The sequence below is a fragment of the Olea europaea genome, unplaced genomic scaffold, assembly GCF_002742605.1.
Source record: "Olea europaea var. sylvestris unplaced genomic scaffold, O_europaea_v1 scaffold1168, whole genome shotgun sequence".
NCBI lineage: Eukaryota > Viridiplantae > Streptophyta > Magnoliopsida > Lamiales > Oleaceae > Olea > Olea europaea.
Genome location: NW_019229085.1, coordinates 305,608 through 326,380, shown reverse-complemented (window position 1 = coordinate 326,380; position 20,773 = coordinate 305,608). Strand labels below are relative to the sequence as shown.

The window sequence follows — 20,773 nt, the reverse complement described above, 5'->3', positions numbered from 1 at the left end:
TATTTCTTTAATTAATTATCTTAATTGGTTAAGTAAAAAAAATATTATTCAATTTAATTTATTCGTTAAATATTTCTTTAATTATGTATATTATTTATTTCATATTTAATTACTCTATTTCGATTATTTATTTGAATAAAAATAATAATATTTATTCGATTTTTCATTTTACTATTTCTTTAATTAATTATCTTAATTGGTCCCCAAAATGTGCAATTAGGTCCCCAAAATTTTTAAAGTCATTTTCAACCAAACATTAAATGAATCAGTCATCTTTGTTTCAATTGAATCCAACTGAGTCCATTTAATTCTTGATTATCGTTTTATAGTTCGAATCAACTATTAAAAAGTTGCAATTAGATCCCCAAAATTTTTAAAGCTTTTTTCGAACCAAATATTACATGAATCGGTCATTTTTTTTCCAATTGCATCCGATTGAGTCCATTTAATTCCCGATTATCATTATATGATCCAGATCAACTATTAAAAAATTACAATAAATATACAATTAAATTAAAAATTTGAGTCACAATTAAATAAAAAAAATTTACATTTTCAAAAAAATATCATACAATTTACTCTATTTCGATTATTTATTTCTTTCAGTACAACACGAATCCTACTGATGTAAACAACATTTACATTTTAATAAAATAATATACAATGTACTAAGGATCACAGTTATATTCATACAAGTCGCAAGTTAATTTATGCCTCCACATATCAATCCAAGACTGATTTATTGTATCAACATTGCGACCAATGCTCAAGAACTCTATGTACTTGATTGCAAATAAGCCACAGTCACCCCTGCAACCGAAGTAGAATATATTAGTTCCATAACATATAATTGAAAATTAAATCTGAAAATTAAAAAGTTGTAAATCCTTACGATCTTTCTTGTCTCGCCGTCGTCATGTTCCGCACAATGACTAATCTATCATTTACTCGAATCATCGCATGACTAGCCATCATGGGCACGATCACAGCCAATGGCTTCAGTTGACTTTGTGTCAGACAGCTATGATCAGAGTCGTACACATATATGGTGGAATCAGCAAATACGATCTCCACCGAAAAACAGTGTGAGTTCGCGATCACTGGAATGTACATATGTGTACAATCCGTCCACGACTTTCCGCACTCAACTGTAGTCCAATCACCCACTCCAGCATGTACTTAGATAGAACATAATCATTCCCCTTGCTTAGGAGCTCGTGATACTCAATATCTACGACACGAACGAACTCAGAGCTCGGGATAACTCGACTAGGACTGTCATAAGATCTCGGGTATCTCCGCGCCCGATCGCGTAACAATTCCATAGCCAAGTCGATATGCTGAAACAAAAAAAACCAACAAAAAAGATAGAGTCATTTAAGTAAATGAACTAACAACTTCTATAAATATATTAAACGGAAACTCAAAAAACTTACATCATTAGCGAGCCAAGCTGAGGTCGTCAGTACATCTTCAAACCACTTTTTAGCATTGGGCACGGTCATACAGCCGATGGTATAACTATCTCTGAAAAATGAAAAAACAGTTACGAAAAATACAAAAAAAAGTAGCAAAATCATAAAATACTTACTCGGACTTAAGGGATTTGAACCAATCATCGAACGCTTTCTGTCTGATTGGGTCGACGTCGCGAAAAAGATTGGGGAACGCTCCATCCACAAACCCCCTTCTCTTCACCTCGGCCGTGTATGGAGAAACGATGTAATGTGACGGCAATCTTGATCTCTTACCGACCATCAGCTCTGGTGCGTCAGTAGCACGCTTCTTACCCTTCGGGACCTCCGTCGCCCCCTCCGACACGAATACTACCTCGTCATCCGTCATATCTGGCGTCCTCTCGTCCTCCGCAACCTGATCATCCCCCTCTACTACCACCTCTGATGTCCCCTCTGCTACCTCCTCGGCCACCCCTGTCCTTCCCTCCACCCCCTCTATCTCGGCCTCCTCTAAGACCTCCACCCCGGGCATCTCGACCTCCTCCGGCTCCTTCTGCCCGACCTCCGGCACCGAACCAAAAAACTCATCGTTTCTTGCGGTCGTTGCCCACCAATCTCGAGGAACACTAGTCTCCCCGACATTCCCTCGGACGCCTGCTACATCGCCTCGAAGTGCTGCAACCTCAGTATGAAGGTCTCCTATATCTCGTCGTAGCACTCCAATCTCATCTCGCAAGCTACTACATCTGTCGTAAAATCTCGTCGCAGCATCCCTATCTCCTCTCGTACTGCGACAATCTCTGTCGTAAAATCCCGTCGCAACACCCCTATATCCTCTCGTAGTGCGACTACCTCTGTTATAAAATCACGTCGCATCGTTCCCAGCTCCTCTCTAATAATGCCAGTCATGCGTGCAAAGAAATCATCTGAATGACGGGTCTGACTGGGTGTAGGCGATCCACGTGGGAGGTGGGTGGGTACGGGAGACGGAGATATCCTCGGAGAATGAGATAATGACGGCATAGGTAATCTCATCGGTGGAGGCAATGGAGATCTCATCGGTGGAGGCGAAGGAGATCTCCTAAGTGGAAGTTCCGGATGACGCTCCTACACAGAGAAGACAATTAATATTAATAATCCACACATGAATTTATAAGTCAAAATAAATAATGATCTTAAATAAACGTACTATATTTCTATCCGGAACGGACTTAAATACTGGATCGTTTTCAGTAGGTGGAACAAGTAATTCACGTACATATATTGCATCCTCCTCTTCCACCAAAACAACCAACTCAGCATGAACTTCGAGCTGACATATCGTATTTCAACGTGTTAACGAGCATGTATCGAGCCGAGTAAATGTATGTACAATATAAATTGCAAATATATAATACTCACCTGAGGATCGTCGAGGATAACTGTCAAATCTTTAGCCGATGGCTTTTCACGTGCTCGCCAATGAAGCATTCGTGGGCAGCTGGTCTCCCTTCTGATCGCCCATTTGCTACCCAAAGCAGGGATAGCCTCATATGCCCACAACTACAACAATTACAAAATAAAACTTTACATATACATTTAATAAAAAAATTTAACACGCATTACGTTACACTGAATATTTACCTGCAAAGCCATGCAAAAGCCATATACATCATATTTGCGATCACCCCTCTCCGATTTCGGCATAGTATGTACCATTCAGAATACATGGAGAGTATCGGTGTAACATCTCCGACCCCATGGAAATTTGTTGAAAGTATCGATATCATCAACAACATCCAATGAAAAAAGATCGATCGATGTCCTACGATGTCGACACCTCAATATACTCTCCAGTATATACACCAATCATAACTTCAACTTGTCTAACATGTGATCGCATTTCCTAAATGCGTCCTCTAACTGTGGTGGTGTAACTGGCCCTTTACCTCCAAAATATAAATCCAATAACCTTTTATTTGGTATAATACGGGCTCTAGCTTCTTCTTCCCCGGTACATCTCAAGCTTGTAATCAGGGCAAATTCAAGGATCGAGAATCTCGATACCTTCCCGTCCCCCATAGCAAAATATAGCTGATCGCCATCGACTGGTTTAAGCAGCCGGAGTAATAAAGAATCAATAATCTGTCCAGAGAACTGCACGTCCTTCAACGGATAGAACGACCATAAAAACGATCGATAGAGTAAGTCAATATGCTCCTCGTCTAGCCCCTCAAGCACTGTCGCATAGCTAGAAAAATTACAATACGTCGTAACTTTTCCCAAATGAGCCCTCAGATCGTTGTCCATATGATATTCCATCCTACAAAATTAATACATGTTAAAACCATATAAAAGAAATTATAAATAAAATATCGTACCTTCAAATTTAACCAATCAAATTTCATATTAATAAACCAATAAATAAATTCATCCAATCACATATTAAAGCAGTTAAACAAAAAATTTCCACATATTTGACTATTTAATATTTATTTAAAAATTATATTTCGTTAATTATCTGACTATATATATATATATATTATTTACAAATTTATTCGATTTTTCGTATTACTATTTCTTTAATTAATTATCTTAATTGATGAAGTACAAAAAATATTATTCAATTTAATTTATTATTTAAATATTTCGTTAATTATGTATATTATTTATTTCATATTTAATTACTCTATTTCGATTATTTATTTGAATAATATTTATTCGATTTTTCCTTTTACTATTTCTTTAATTCATTATCTTAATTGGTGAAGTACAAAAAATATTATTCAATTTAATTTATTCTTTAAATATTTCGTTAATTATGTGTATTATTTATTTCATGTTTAATTACTCTATTTCGATTATTTATTTGAATAATATTTATTCGATTTTTCCATTTATTATTTCTTTAATTTTCATTAAGTAAAAAAAATATTGTTTTTTTAATTTATTCTTTAAATATTTCGTTAATTATATATATTATTTATTTCGATTATATATTTGAATAAAAATAATAATATTTATTCGATTTTTCGTTTCACTATTTCTTTAATTAATTATCTTAATTGGTTAGGTAAAAAAAATATTATTCAATTTAATTTATTCTTTAAATATTTCGTTAATCATGTGTTTTATTTATTTCATATTTAATTACTCTATTTCGATTATTTATTTGAATAATATTTATTCGATTTTTCCTTTTACTATTTCTTTAATTCATTATCTTAGTTCGTTAAGTAAAAAAAATATTATTTTTTTAATTTATTCTTTAAATATTTCGTTAATTATGTATATTATTTATTTCGATTATTTATTTGAATAAAAATAATGATATTTATTCGATATTTCATTTCACTATTTCTTTAATTAATTATCTTAATTGGTTAGGTAAAAAAAATATTATTCAATTTAATTTATTCTTTAAATATTTCGTTAATCATGTGTTCTATTTATTTCATATTTAATTACTTTATTTCGATTATTTATTTGAATAATATTTATTCGATTTTTCCTTTTACTATTTCTTTAATTCATTATCTTAATTCATTAAGTAAAAAATATATTATTTTTTAATTTATTTTTTAAATATTTCGTTAATCATGTATATTATTTATTTCATAATTAATTACTCTATTTTGATTATTTATTTGAATAAAAATAATAATATTTATTCGATTTTTCGTTTCACTATTTCTTTAATTAATTATCTTAATTGGTTAGGTAAAAAAAATATTATTCAATTTAATTTATTCTTTAAATATTTCATTAATAACGTGTTTTATTTATTTCATATTTAATTACTCTATTTCGATTATTTATTTGAATAATATTTAGTCGATTTTTCCTTTTACTATTTCTTTAATTCATTATCTTAATTCGTTAAGCAAAAAAAATATTATTTTTTTAATTTATTCTTTAAATATTTCGTTAATTATGTATATTATTTATTTCATATTTAATTACTCTATTTCGATTATTTATTTAAATAAAAATAATAATATTTATTTGATTTTTCGTTTTACTATTTTTTTAATTAATTATCTTAATTGGTGAATTATAAAAAATATTATTCAATTTAATTTATTCTTTAAATATTTTGTTAATTATGTATATTATTTATTTCATATTTAATTACTCTATTTCGATTATTTATTTGAATAAGATTTATTCGATTTTTCCTTTTACTATTTCTTTAATTCATTATCTTAATTGGTGAAGTACAAAAAATATTATTTAATTTAATTTATTCTTTAAATATTTCGTTAATTGTGTATATTATTTATTTCATATTTAATTACTCTATTTCGATTATTTATTTGAATAATATTTATTCGATTTTTCCTTTTACTATTTTTTTAATTCATTATCTTAGTTCGTTAAGTAAAAAAAATATTGTTTTTTTAATTTATTCTTTAAATATTTCATTAATTATGTATATTATTTATTTCGATTATTTATTTGAATAAAAATAATAATATTTATTCGATTTTTCGTTTCACTATTTCTTTAATTAATTATCTTAATTGGTTTGGTAAAAAAAATTATTATTCAATTTAATTTATTCTTTTAATATTTCGTTAATCATGTGTTTTATTTATTTCATATTTAATTACTCTATTTCGATTATTTATTTGAATAACATTTATTCGATTTTTCCTTTTACTATTTCTTTAATTCATTATCTTAATTCGTTAAGTAAAAAAAAATATTATTTTTTTAATTTATTCTTTAGATATTTCGTTAATTATGTATATTATTTGTTTCATATTTAATTACTCTATTTCGATTATTTATCTGAAACATATATTTAAGTAAAAAAGAAAAAAAAATAAAAACTCAATTTAATTTATCTTTAAATATTTCGTTAATTCTCTGAATATATTATTTATTTTATATTTCATTTTATTTCTTAATACAAAAATAAAACAATAATTCTAAAAAAAAAAATTATTTTTGACCCAAATCCGGGTCCGGACCCGAATTTGGGCCAGATAGCCAGACCCGGACCAAAATTCGGGTCCGGACCATATGGTCCTGGTCCGGTGGTCCGTGGCGGACCATATGGTCCGTGACGGACCATTCCGACGAGCGTTTGGTCCGTGACGGACCAGACCGATGGAGCTCGTCGGAAACTCCATTTCCGGCGAGCTACACCCCTTTTTTCATTTTTTTTCAACATTTTAACCTCAAATTCGATATTATCTTACATTTTAATCGTAAAAATATGAATTTAACCCATATTCATATCCTAAACATTCAAATTTTCACAAATTCAAAGTAGTTATTTATAGAAAACATGTCTAACCTTCCAGAAAATGACGGTCTCCGGCGAATCGAGGTGGCTCTGGTCTTGGTCGAAGTTGGTGAGGTCCGGGAAGTCCGTAGGCGACGTTGAGCGGTCCGTAGCAGATTTTTTCTTTTTTTTTTTCTCTATTTTCTCTTCTCTTCTTTCCTAAATAAGGGTATTTTCGACTCTACACATTTTGTTTACATTTTCCCTTTTTTTTTTTAACAAATAACTTGGTCAAAGGCTATTATGGAAAACACACCGGGTGGGGCAGCCATTGCCCACCATTTCCTCGGGAAATTTGTGATATGAAAAGGGTTACGATTTGGGTTGAACGGGTATGGTTTTTGGACCGGGTATAAGTGATTTTTTTTGTATAAGTGTTTTTTTTTTTTTTTTTTTTAAATTTGAACTTCAAACGATTTTTTACCCCATTTTCCACCTCACACAGTCAAGCCGAATGTCAACCACTAAGTTCAAGTAGTATAATTGACATTTTTGTACTGTATTTTATGCATAAGAATTAATTGCTAATACATGAACTTAAACACCCATTAAAATTTCTAAATACATTATAGAAATAAAGTCATCTATAATAACAGTAGCTTCATGTATATAGAAATTCATCAACTCAAAATTTATTGAGTCTAGATTAATGTGAATATTAATTAATTGAGAATTAATAACACGAAATTCATACCTAACAAGGATTTTGTAGTATCTATTCCATATTGAAAAACGAACTTTAGGTATTATTGAAATAATTGAATTGTAGTAGGGTTAAAATCGTCCAAAAAAATAATTTTCAATTGATGTGATAATTAATATATGGGTAATTATATTCGCACCACAATTTTTATTTTTTACACCACCTTGTAATTGCACTTATGGTTCTTAATATTTACTCATTATAATACTTACATCCCTAAATATTTTCATGTCATTCTTATCATTAAACTTTCCATTAGTTAACATAATTTGTATTAATAACATTTTTATATACAAAAGTCTATTGAAAATGACATAAAAAACTTATTTTTTCATCATATTTAAAATTAAATAAATAAAAAGTACAAAAAATTATTTTTCCTTCTTTTCAAAGCATAACATAAAAACAAAATATTTTGATATAGATCATTATCAAGGATGAGACGTAATAATTAGTGGAAGGTTGAAAATAAGAATTCAAAGGAAAAAATGTTAATGAGCTAATTACTACAATGACCACAAATTGAGGAGCTTAATTACAATTAAAATGTGGTATATCGAATAATAATTGTGGTAACAATATAACCACCCTTAATATATTATAGATAATATTAGTTTTAAGGAAATTTCGCAGTAGAGCTCCCCAAACCTTTCAAAAATATGTAGCATGGTTCCAAACCTTTAAATTTAAACAGCTATGAAAATTTTGAGGAATGTACGTAATAAGGATACTTGATTGATTGGTTCAAATTCAACCCAACTAGGATAGCTAGGGAGCGTAAATGAATGAGAGAAATGAAGCAAATTCAAGCACAGAAAGAGAAACAAACAGAGGGAAGCAAGCCTATGACAGGGGGTTAGGAAGGTGGGGCAAGGTTTTAAAGAGCCTGACGGTCACTTAAGCATCCATCTAGGGCCTTTCTAAAGGTCAGGCGACTCTTTCCTCGTTGGCTTTTCTAATCTTCCTTCTATGCTGTGTTATCCTAATTACCAATTTAGTCCCTTTCAAGGGAGTTGAAGTTCTATTCAAAAGTGAAACCAATGAAAATTTTCTAGATGTATGTTTGTGTAATACTTATACAATGATTTACGTGACCTTACAATTTGTTTCTTTTTATGTTATTTATTGTTGAATCTTGAATTACATATTAAAAGGTAACCTTGTATGAAACTTTACTCTTAAAACTACAACAAAAATGCTATTTTGCGACATAAAAAACAACATGCATTAATTAAATATTGTTAAAAGGGTCTATTGCAACATTCTAATTAGTGAATGTTGCCATTGGTGTTCATAATTGAGATTTTGCAACATTTTTTAAGTGAATATTACTAATGTTGCATTTTTGTAACATTTATTTAGTCTTGCGAAATTTTTTACTTTTAGCAACGTTTATCAAATGTTGCGAAAAAGTTTTTCTTTCGCAACATTTATCAAGCGTTGCAAAAAGAGAAACTTTTAACAAATTTTATCAAACGTTGCAAAAAGTATATTCATTGATTCGTAAAAAATTCACCGATTCGAAAAAATGGATTATTAATTTAATCAATTGTAATAAATAAAAGTATAATTATAGAATATTTTAAATAGTCAATTTTCACCTTCATTTTCCTAAATAATCTGAAATATTTTCGTCCAAAAGAAAATTCATATAACCTTACCAAACTTATCATAAACCCTAGCAGCTCTCTGGTGCAAATGAAAGAAAATCAAACCCTAGACCTTTCATTCTCCTCAGCTTTGTTTCTCCTCTCTCACGGCGGCTATAAAACCTAAACTCGTTTATACTTTTTGGGTATGTATCTTGGATATCTTGTGAAAGTTGAAAAGGAGATGAGTGATATTGAAGGTATTTTCATTTACAATTTATCGATTTGTTTTTTAATTGAAAATCTTGCTCTGAGGTTCCTTGCTTTTTCATCTTTGTTTAAATGTTGTCTTTAGTCTCGATGGTAGCTGGTTGTTTCCTTTGTAGTCATATGCAGGTCATTGTCCCCATTTCATTCAGATCGGGTCGTTTAAGCTTGGATTCGACTGAGGTATTTTTGCATTCTTAGCAAGGGCTTTTAGTATTTGTAAAATTCATGTTTTTTCAGTATGTTTTGGTATCAATTGTTGATGCCATGGTGATTTTCTGTATGTTGAAGGCTACTAAAGGTTTGGATGATGATATAAATCCTGATGATTTTTGCCCGTGCAAGGTTAATTGATTTCTCATTTTCCTTATTAGTATGTAGTAGTGGAATTTACCAATCGATTTCCTTTTTAATTGAAAATCTTGTGATAGAACCCCCAACCTGCAGTACCAGTGGAAGCTCTTTTGAATTGATAAACAATGAAAAATCAAAGTAAATTTTTATTGGAAGAGTAAATGACCAGAATTGGTAACAAATCCCAGGCTATTCGAGAGGCCTTGTCTCTCCCCCTTGACTCAACATACACGTGAATGAATAATTCCTAACCCCCAACTCTCCATTTATAAGCAATCCCTACTTGACTTATTACATTTTTGACCCTACAAACTAACTATTGAACCTTCTAGATTAACAAAGATGTGGCAGCCACCATGTGAATCGGTTTGGCATCTATCATTACCCGCCGCCTCAAAATCCACCTTGTCTTCAACGTGGAGGCTGTTGAATTCATCATACAATCGCACAATTTCCTTTGTAAGAGCTCCAGTCTTGATCACCGCGAAGAAGAGGCGTTTCAGCCTTTCGAAGTGACTGAACTTATATAATCGAGCAACTCACTCAAGTATAGTATCTGAGGCGACTCTATAGCCTGTCGAATCTACCCATAAATTGTCCAATTTTTGAACTTCCCTTATCGAAATGAGTGTGTAGTTGACCGTACCTCCTTTCTTCCCTTTCCATTGGAGCTCAACATCTGTAAGCTTTTTAAATTCTAACACCCCCTTGTTAGTTGTTACTCACCAGACTGTGATGGCAGTTGATCTAGGAATGCACGCGACTTCATTGGAAACATGGAATAGACTAAAATGGTCAAGGGAACTTGGGCTGTAGGAATTAATTTTTTTAGATGGGCCATAATTGAAATGGGCTTGTTTCTTTTCTTTATTCCTGATTTCAATACGTTGGGCCAATTCCTTGAAGTCCCTTAGAGTTAACAATATGGACCTCAGCCTATTTAAAATGCTTCAACCCCTTGACGACATTGCCTTTTATCACCTCTTCAGGGACCGCCGGAAGTGGCACAGCCCAGATCTCAATATGCCCCTGATACTCTCTTTTAATGGTTTCTTGCTTTAATGCCATAAACATTTCCAGATTTGTCCCTTCCTGCGATGGGCGAATCCTCTTTAATAGCAACTTCTTCAGATTATTCCCATTCTTCATTGGTTGTCGATTTTCCTTCCACTGATAATAGGTCAGTGCTTTTCCTTCACAACAAATAGTTGCGGCCTCCAATTTCTCCCAATCATAAATTTGATTCAATTTGAAAATTCTTTGCGATCTACTTTTCCAACTGTTGAAATTCTCGACGTCAAACCCCAGCATGCTCCGTATCTCAGCCTTCCTAAGTTTATCCCGGTGGTTCAAGCCTCCATTATATGCACCAACTTCTTCCAATTTTGGGAAAATTTTAGAGGTGCTAGTGAGTTTCAGCCCCTTGATGAGGATATGCTCCCGTACTTCGCTTGCGATCGTTGGCGTTGGTGACGGTAAGGTTTTAAGTGAACTCCTGTCTTCTACGACGGTGGATTCTGGTGAGGAGGCTACTCGTGTACTCACCCTTGTTTCGTTGGTTTTGATTGAAGTTTCCAGATCAGTAGCATTTCTAGTTAGATTAAATGTCTCCTTCTTATCACGCTCTAGTCCATCCCATTTCTGCATCAACTAATCAATTTTCTCCTTCCATCGTGACATACCCGTTTGAATCTCAAATTTCATTGCCTCGAACTCTGATTGCAGTCCATCCATCCTTATTTCCAAATTATTAACCCGATCTTCCAATTTCTTTTCTTCATCAAATGTATTATCCCAGGGCCAGAATGGTTGCTTTGATACCATTTTGATAGAACCCCCAACCTGCAGTACCAGTGGAAGCTCTTTTGAATTGATAAACAATGAAAAATCAAAGTAAATTCTTATTGGAAGAGTAAATGAACAGAATTGGTAACAAATCCCAGGCTATTCGAGAGGCCTAGTCTCTCCCTCTTGACTCAACATACACGTGAATGAATAATTCCTAATCCCCAACTCTCCATTTATAAGCAATCACTGCTTGACTTATTACATTTTTGACCCTACAAACTAACTATTGAACCTTCTAGATTAACAAAGATGTGGCAGCAACCATGTGAATCGGTTTGGCATCTATCATCTTGCTCTTGAATTCCCTACCTTTTCATCTTCATTTAAATTGTGTCTTTAGTCTCGATGGTGCAGGTGATTGCCTCCGTAGACATATGCAGGTGATTGCCTCCATTTCATTTGGACTAAGTCATTTAAGTTTGAAGTCTTACACGTACAATCACCTCAAGAAAAAGGATTGAGGTATTTTTGCATTTTTTGCGAGGTCTTTTCTTGTTTTTGATTCTAATTTTCATTTGAACTGATCTTTGTTTCTAACTTTTTGTCTTATCAGTGGTGTAGGTTCCATCATTTCCAGATCATATGGCTATAGCTCTTATTGAAGAGGAGCTCGGACAACAATGGTATAACATCTACTCTGAACTTTCCTCCTCTCTCATAGCCACTGGTAATCTCAATGACCATTCACACCTAGGCCATTTATTTAGCATCATTTGCTGCAAATGTGCATTATTTTTTCACTTTCACAACTTCTCAATACTTAATGTCTCTAATTCGTCTTGTATGTGAAGCTCATATATTATTTTCATGTTTTGAAAATTAATGACAGCATCACTCGGCCAAGTCTATAAGGATTGGCTAAAAGAGAATTGTGATATGGTAGTTGTCAAAGTACAGAGGCCTTTTGTCCTTGAGACCAGCAATAGATTTATTCATTACAAGCCACTTAGGACTTTCTCTTCACAAATTTTTGCAGGTAGTGATTGTTCATTTTCTTGTTCTGTATTCTATTTGTAAGAGTTTATTAACAAGTAGTGATCCACCTCAAATATAGTTTTTAAGAAATCTGTTAACATTGTTGGATTGGTTGATGAATGAGTTGCTAACTTCTTTGAGGAACTTGATTATGTTAGTGAGGGAGAACATAGAACAGGTTTTGTCGAAAATGTCAATTTTTGCCTTTTGCTTTTGTTCATAAAAGTAGAAGCAATTCGAAATTCTTGTGAACTTCAGTTTAGTGTGTTTTTATTTAACTTTCTTGCTAGAATTTAGATTTTAAGGAATATATGGTTAGTTTTTTTCTTATTTATATGCTGGATATATCCTTCGATAGAAGAAGTACGCTTCATCTGCAAAAAGAGAAAGTTTCTTCAATAGTTAGATTTTAACTAATCTTGTAATTTAGTTTTATTTTATGTTGTTTTGAACTCAAAAATTAAGGGATTGAATGAATATATTTGTAATTTCATGTTCACTGTCAGTTAGTTTGAACTTCAGTTTTTCCTTTTCATTAAGTTTTTGACTTTAAACTTTAATATACTAAGTACTTAAAAACATTATTAAAAATTCTTGTGAAAAAAAGAAAAACCTACGGCAAAGGTCAAAAATGTTGCAAAAAGTTATTAGCAACACTCGAAAAATGTTGCAAAAAGGTTATTAGCAACATTTAGAAAATGTTACAAAAATATTTTTAGCTACATTCAAAAAACATTACAAAAAGGTTGTTAGTAACACGAGAAAAAACGTTGCAAAAAGATTATTAGCAACATTCAAAAAAATGTCGAGAGAGTTTTTTGCAACGTTCAAAAAATGTTATTGTATCCTTCTATTCTATGGCAACATCTAGATTTGCAACATGCGGCCGAACGTTGCAAAATGTCTTCAGCAACGTTTTTTGAACGTTGCAAAATGTTGTTTTTGTTTTAGTGATACAAGATAGTAAAAACGTTGCAAAATGTTGTTTTTGTTTTAGTGATACAAGATAGTTAGAAGATGCCCATGGTACCTATTCTCCTTAGCATTTCCTATAGCTTGTGTTAATACTCCTATCCTAAAATTCAACAATTTATTTGAATTTCATAATGATCAAACTACTCATTTAAATTTCCTGAATTTTACATGAGGTTCTATTTTAAAAGACCGGCTTTATTAAAAGAAATAATCAATTCTTTATAGGGTTAATTTCACAAACGATCACAGAACTTACAGAAAAATTACAAAACGGTCACTGAAATTTAAAACTTTCAGTAATGGTCACTTAAGTATTGGGACGCTTTCAAAAATGGTCATTGAAATTTAAAAAGTTTCTGAAATAGTCACTGAAATTGAAAAACACTTTTTTAGTTTTTTTGGTTACATTTGCGACAATTTTTTCGGTTACTTCCAACCACCGATACCATCGAATTTTGATACTGTTGGAAATCCCACAACATCCTCTTCAATTACCATTCAAAATCTCTCCATAACACCAAGGAATTCGATTGAAAAATTATCGCAAAATTCGCCCCAAAAAATTTGAAAATCTGCCCAGATTTTCAGATTTTTGGGCGACTTTTGCAGCGATTTTTTAACAACTTCCGACTACCAAAAGTAGCCAAATTTTGATACTGTTGGAAATTCCACAATGTCCTCTTGAATTACCATCCAAAATCTTCCTCAAACTCCAAAGGATTCGGCTGAAATAATCCCGTAAAGTCGGCATCCCAAAAAGGCGAAAATCTGGGATGCCAACTTTGTGAGTTTATTTCGGCCGAATCCTTTGGAGTTTTGGGGAGATTTTGGATGCTAATTAAAGAATACATTGTGGGATTTTCAATGGTATCAAAATTTGGCTATTTTGGTGGTCGGAAGTTGTTAAAAAATTGCCGTAAATGTCCACCAAAAATATGAAAATTTGTGCAAATTTTTGCCTTTTCGGGTAGCCAACTTTGTCGGTTTATTCCGGCCGAATCCTTTGAAGTTTGGGTGAGATTTTTTGTTGTAATTGAAGAGGACATTGTAGGCTTTCCAAAGGTATTAAAATATGGTGGTATCGGTGGTCGGAAGTGGTCGAAAATTGCCGCAAAAGTAGCTCAAAAATTTTTAAACTTCAGTGACCATTTTTGAAAGCATCACAATACTTAAGTGACCGTAACTGAATGTTTTAAACTTCAATGATCGTTTTGTAATTTTCTGTAAGTTCAGTGATCGTTTGTGAAATTAATCCATTCTTTATATGTTAAATTGTTCATATTCAAGTGACGCGTGTCAAATCATTACAGGTTGATTGCTTCATAATTAGTTGACGTGAGATTTTACCTTAAAAATATACAACTATGTAAATAAAGCCATATTTTCTAGAATTTATTTACATAAAAATAAGACATAATTTTTTCGTTGTCATTGCAACAAACATATCTATCTAAACCTCTTTATATTGTTGTTATTTTTCTACTTTTAGTCACCAATATGCAAAGGAAAAAAGAAATGAAGTGGAAAGTGTTATTAATTATCGATCCAAAGTGAAACATTTAACAACTCAAAGGAAGGAAAGGAAATGTCCAATTCACATTCAGACAAATTCTCCGCGTTGAATTGTTTCGGCTTGGTGCATTGCAAACACATTGATGATTGGTGTACAGCCTACTGAAACTACGACATTAGTTTAGATGGTATTATTTGAAGGAGCTATGCTACAATGGCAAAGGGGGTTTACAAAGTTAGGTTACAAAATCAAATTTACACCAATTATTTCAAAAATAGATTTTTAAATCATTTGAAATCATGGGTCTAGATTTTGCCAACACACTTTGGCACTCTACTTTTGTACACCAACTTTGTAGGAGTAGAATTATTCTTATGTGAAGTATTCACTTAAAAGTAGAATTATGTAACTCATTTTATTGTATATCTTATTTAATGTCACTTAGTAACACCTAGGCAGGTGTGGTAATGTCATTGATGCTATATAGCATTACTTGACTTATTTTTACAACGTTTTCGCTCTGACTTTCAACCTAGTAGTCGGATTGATTTTGCCCAACATGATTTTAAAATTTTTAGCCTTTACAACACCTTAATTTGGCAGTGATTTACGTAAGGTGACGAAATTAAGAGTTTTGAGTTTGAAGACATGCCAAAAGTATTGGATGAGATTAATGATTTTACTATTGAGTAAATATAAAATAAAATTTGAGTTATGCTCGAGTCTGAATTTTTTTCGTCTTGTCTCATAATGTAGATTCCTAATGAGTGGTATGTTGGAAATTCACTTAAACATGTATAGTGAAAAATAAAAACAATTTCAATTTCCTCCAAAGATTTGGTTTGTGCTTAGATAGAGACTATACATTTATTGAATTCTGCAAACTTATTTGCTTTTCTTGAACCCAAACAGTCACGATCTGCAATCAATAGCTATCCAATTATCTGACCTACAATGAAAATCCATGCAGAAAATGAGATTAAGAGAACTAGAATTTTCTTTTATTGTGCTAGCAAGAATAGAATTATGTTGTATTATGATTTCTCAAACTGTACCAGTCTATTAATAGAAGTTCAAGTGGGCTTGACCCGTCTCTTAAACTTAACCCAATTCAATATTTAATTAATCTAATTAATTAAATTTGATCCAATTAATTAAATTTGGTCTAGTAATTAATTAATTTGGGCCCATTAACAAAAAACCCAATTAATTAACTTATTGTCCAACACTTGTCAATTAATTAATTGATAAATTTCATTCTTCTAGTTCTCTTTTTGTGTGTAACACATTATGTTCTTGATCACCCTATCTAACGAAGTGAATTATTATTTTAATTTTATCAAAATCGATAAATTAAAATTTCACATTTTAATTTATTACCAATTCACATTCATTGTCTCAAATTGATATCCAACAATGTATCAGGGTAATACACGTGAATAAAAATGTCACTTAGTATGATAAAGTCAAATTTGTTTCGTTTACCATGAAACGATAATCTCTTCGTCATTATGATCCGATCAATTACGTGGTATGGTAGTTGTCAATTTTGATTATCGATCATATCTTTCAACACATTATTAATTCAATGCAAGTCGAAAACTCTTTTCAATTTATGAGTATACTTTGACCAATGATTTCATTATCAACTTAACTGAATGAAATATAGATTATAATTTTACTATCTAAGAATAACGAATTCTTTATTGATCATTCACAACATTCATATTATCCCTCACTTACCCGAACAATACCGTATTAGCGACTTTTGGTAGAATAACATCCAACATCATCAATGTATGACCTTCCTCATATCATGCACTATGATGACCCCAAGTCGAATGATCAATTTCACTACCGAATGTTACAGATTAACTACTGATACTCAGATAGTTATTCATGAGAAGTCTCTCCAACGAGTTTCCAATATTTTATTCTATAACAAAACATTCAAGTGTTCATTTAAGTATCATCACCACACTTTAACTTGTGTGATCAGGTACTTAGTTTACAAATAAGAAATGTTACACGTGATGACGTATCCATATACAATCACAGATGATTTAAGATTCAGTCATATATAAGTTATATCTCATCATCGCAACTTATGATTAACAAATTAACAAGATTTGAATCTATGAATTCTATTTAATTTATGAGAATATTAATTCAGTTAAATAATAGATCTATCATAAATGATATGTATCAATTATATATTAAAAGTGTTTATGTTCAAAGTTAATTGGACCTAGAACATAACACTTACATGGTGTACATGAATAGCATTCTATTGACTTTCAAAGAGTAAGGGTGTCCATAGCTCCAATTTTGAAGTATTCTACTTCAAAAGAGCCTAATACAGATGTAGAGAATATATTAAAGTATGCTAATTAAGCCAATGAGAAATTTAGCTACCCTTTAATTTCACATTTCCGTTGGAAAAAAAAAAAAAACCTACAGAGTCCTAAGCAAAATCCTATAATTAAATAAATACTACAAATAAAAAGAGAAAGGAGGGGTTCAATTCGGGGTAGTCATTTGCGACGAGCTCATGGTGATGTTGGGCTCAATTAAGTAAAACAAAGGGCTTATGCTTTAGAGGAAATTAGGCCTTGTACCCTATAAAAATAAGTATTTTGATTAATACTTTTTAAACTAATTAAATATTTTAATGAAGTAAAAATTACGTCCTAATCTAAACAATGAAGCAAAACTCCAACCCTCAAAGTAATTCGATAGAAAATACCCATTTCTCATTGCTAGAAAACTCTCTCTAGAGACCATTTCACCATCTCCAAGAAAACTCAACTTCAAATCTCCATTTTGACCATTTTTCTATCGATTTTGCATATGTACCTTCGTCTCCGTTCATCTTCTCCTTCTAATTTGGTAGAGATCTTAAACATCTATCCTTTTAATAGTCTAAACCCTAACTTGTTCCCATCAAAATCCAGAAATGTGAATCTGATTCCACCTTATTCACTCCAATGTCGACTTTGATAACTAACTCCGACTCCTATTTCTGCATTGGCTGGAAAAAGTAGATTGAAGATGAAAAAAATATTGATGAAGAACTATCTTTAAAGGAGAAGAAATCTTATAAAATCAAGGTAGCATTAATTTCTCCAATTTCCCCTCGTGTTTATGTTTTATTTTTTGTTCCTTTATGGTTTAGATATTTCTTATGTGACTTCTGGTTTTGTTCATTGCCTTTTGTTTTGTGTAAATTGAAATATGTATACAAACTAGTCGGTGAGAAGCACTATTTTATAGGCATTTTCTTGATTTTTTTTAAGGATAAATGGGGGATTTTATTGAAGAGTTCAAACATGGTTTTGAGTTTATGGGATTGTTGAGATTAGATAGGGCATGGAGGGACAGTGGGAGGCAATACAAGATTGGGTTAGGCTGGAGGCTGTCATGTAGTCACTAGGAATGGGAAATGATACAGTTTTTCAATAATTAAAGTAGCAGAAGACTTTATTTAAGAGTACTTGTTTTGGTGCCTTCATTGATTTGAAGGAAATAGTGTTGCAGCCAATATTAATACACTAGTTGGAACTTAGACAAGTTAAGTAGCCTAATTCAAATGAAATCTGGTACAACATCCATAACGAACTTGCCACTTTTGATTACATTAGCTGGTTTAGATTACATATATCGTTTTTTCATTCCCATAGTGCTCGTCTCAGTGATTATAAATGGAATATAGTTGGGAAATCATTTGGAGTTGAGGGCCCATCAGGGATATGATATTTTTTGTTTCCTTCGAAAGGATAACTTTAGTGGCTATTGTAGTTGGTAATTTATTTAATTGGATAAAACAAATAGCAGTAACCTAGCCCCCAACATAGCTTTTGTTGCTCGTGGAATGGAAATATTTTACCCTGCTTTGCATGTTTAAGCACATCAAAGTCTTTGAAGATGAATTGTTAATAGGGAACTGGCTATTTGTTCCCTCTTTTTTTATATATAACAGATATACCTAATACATTTATAAAATCATAGGTGAAACATATCAACAAACTGACATAGACTCTTTTGAAGCCAGCAAAAGATACTTTAAGGTATGATGGTTCAAAAACTTCACTGGAAGTTCTAGTTGGCAATCACCCATATGTTGCTAATGTTGGAGATTCTCGAACTATAATATCAAAGGTGCAGGAATTTGGAAGAAGCCAAGTCTTCAGTCCATTAGGGAGCCTTGTTGTACTGAAAATGTTTGGAGCTATGTCATACAAATGTTCAGTAGGATTGAGCTAGCTGTGATTGGCAACATTCTTCTTGTAAGAGGCTTGACTTCTTTGACTTGTGTAACTGTACAAACTGTCCATGGGGTGGGACTTGCATTGTCACCTAGAATTCATGCTTTATCTAGGCACCTGACTCAAGTCATATCCATTTGCAAATGAAACATAGTTTAATTAAAAATTAATCATAATCAGCTTAATATTATGAACTGTTTATTTCAAATTTTTTTTGAAGCGTTCCTCGCTTTTTGGAGTTTTTGTCACTTTTTTGAATTTTTGTTTTCCAAATTCAAGTTAATATGTTGGTTAATAGAAGAAAAAGATATTTACAGAAAGGCAACATATAAGAGAAAATCAACCATCCATTAGATCAATTCTAATGTTTTGATTTATTTGTCACTTTTTTGAGTTTTTGTTACTTTTTTAATTTCTACCACTTTATCGAATTGCTTCCATATTTAATACCACAGGAAGAGAGATGGGCAGAGATGACGATTATGATATAGACAATGATTGAGCGTTAAAAGAAGGCATATGTGATATGTTGATGGAGAAGGAGATGAAGACGTATTTGTTGAGACAAAGATAACCTATAAATTGCATTGAAAATGTCAAATAATAAATTATTTTTGTAGGATGAACAAGCTCTGAAAAAGAGTGATGGTGTTTAAACCTTTTTTTTTTAATTTGCATTTTTTTGACACTTTCATTAAAGAGTAACATAGCATCTTGTTCTACTTTTTTATTAAAATGTCACATACAATTAGTTTCTAATTAAACAATACATCTTTGATGAAACTTTTAATTTGTTTATAAGAATTTCCTTTAGATGTTAATTTCTACCATTTTTTGAGTGACAAATATCAATTTTTTTTTAATAAAAGTGACATTGTATGTCATTTTTTTTAATAAAAAAGTGACATTGAGTGTTTGTTAAGTTTTATTTTATTTTTTGTCACTTTTTTAATTTTTTTTTCACTTTTTTGAGTTTGTCATTTTTTTTTTTAAATTTTGTTACTTTTTGAGTGTTTGTCACTTTTTAGTATGTGTAATTTTTTTTGTCACTTTCTTGAATTTATCATTTCTTTTAGATTTCGGCCACTTTTTTTTTTTTTTTTATAGTATTTATCACTTTATTAATGTTTCACTTTTTTCAGTTAACTTCTTGATTTCTATCACTTTTTTTAGTGACAAGCATCACTTTTTAATAAAGGTGACAGTTAACTTTTAAAAAGTGACATTGTGTCGCTTTTTTCAATAGTGCGTCGCTTTTACAGTGATGAGTGTTTATGAAATTTTTTGACATTTACATCTTAATTTAGTCATCAATTTTCATTAGTTGTGAGCTTATTGGAAACTTGGATGTATTTAAAATTTTGGATTATGATTATATTGTTCAAGTTGTTAGTACAAAAATTTTTAATTTGTTCATCACTTGTGAACTTATTGGATAATTTGGCTATATTGAAAATCATGGGTTATGATTTGTCATTCTTTTATTTCTAGTCACTTTTTTTGAATTTGTGTCATTTTTTTAATTTTTTTTTTAAATTATGTCACTTTCTTAATT

The 20,773-nt window shown here is 31.4% G+C and overlaps 1 protein-coding gene across 1 annotated transcript; it reads right to left on the bottom strand.

The window, feature by feature from the left end:
- Positions 1-668: 668 nt before the first annotated feature.
- On the bottom strand, positions 669-1,441 carry LOC111373837. Its single transcript, XM_022996417.1, has 4 exons — positions 1,437-1,441; positions 1,249-1,340; positions 893-1,148; positions 669-810 (listed from the first exon to the last, which is right to left on the bottom strand). Exons 1-4 carry the CDS (start codon positions 1,439-1,441, stop codon positions 669-671), a joined length of 495 nt encoding a protein of 164 aa, XP_022852185.1.
- Between the last annotated feature and the right edge of the window lie 19,332 nt (positions 1,442-20,773).

Excerpts from the sequence above, each read along its gene's own strand:
- LOC111373837 (XM_022996417.1), bottom strand. Across the intron at positions 1,149-1,248 it reads CGAGTTATCCCGAGCTCTGA|TTGAGTGCGGAAAGTCGTGG; the intron begins GTTCGTTCGTGT and ends ATTGGACTACAG. Across the intron at positions 811-892 it reads ACGGCGAGACAAGAAAGATC|GGGTGACTGTGGCTTATTTG; the intron begins GTAAGGATTTAC and ends CTTCGGTTGCAG.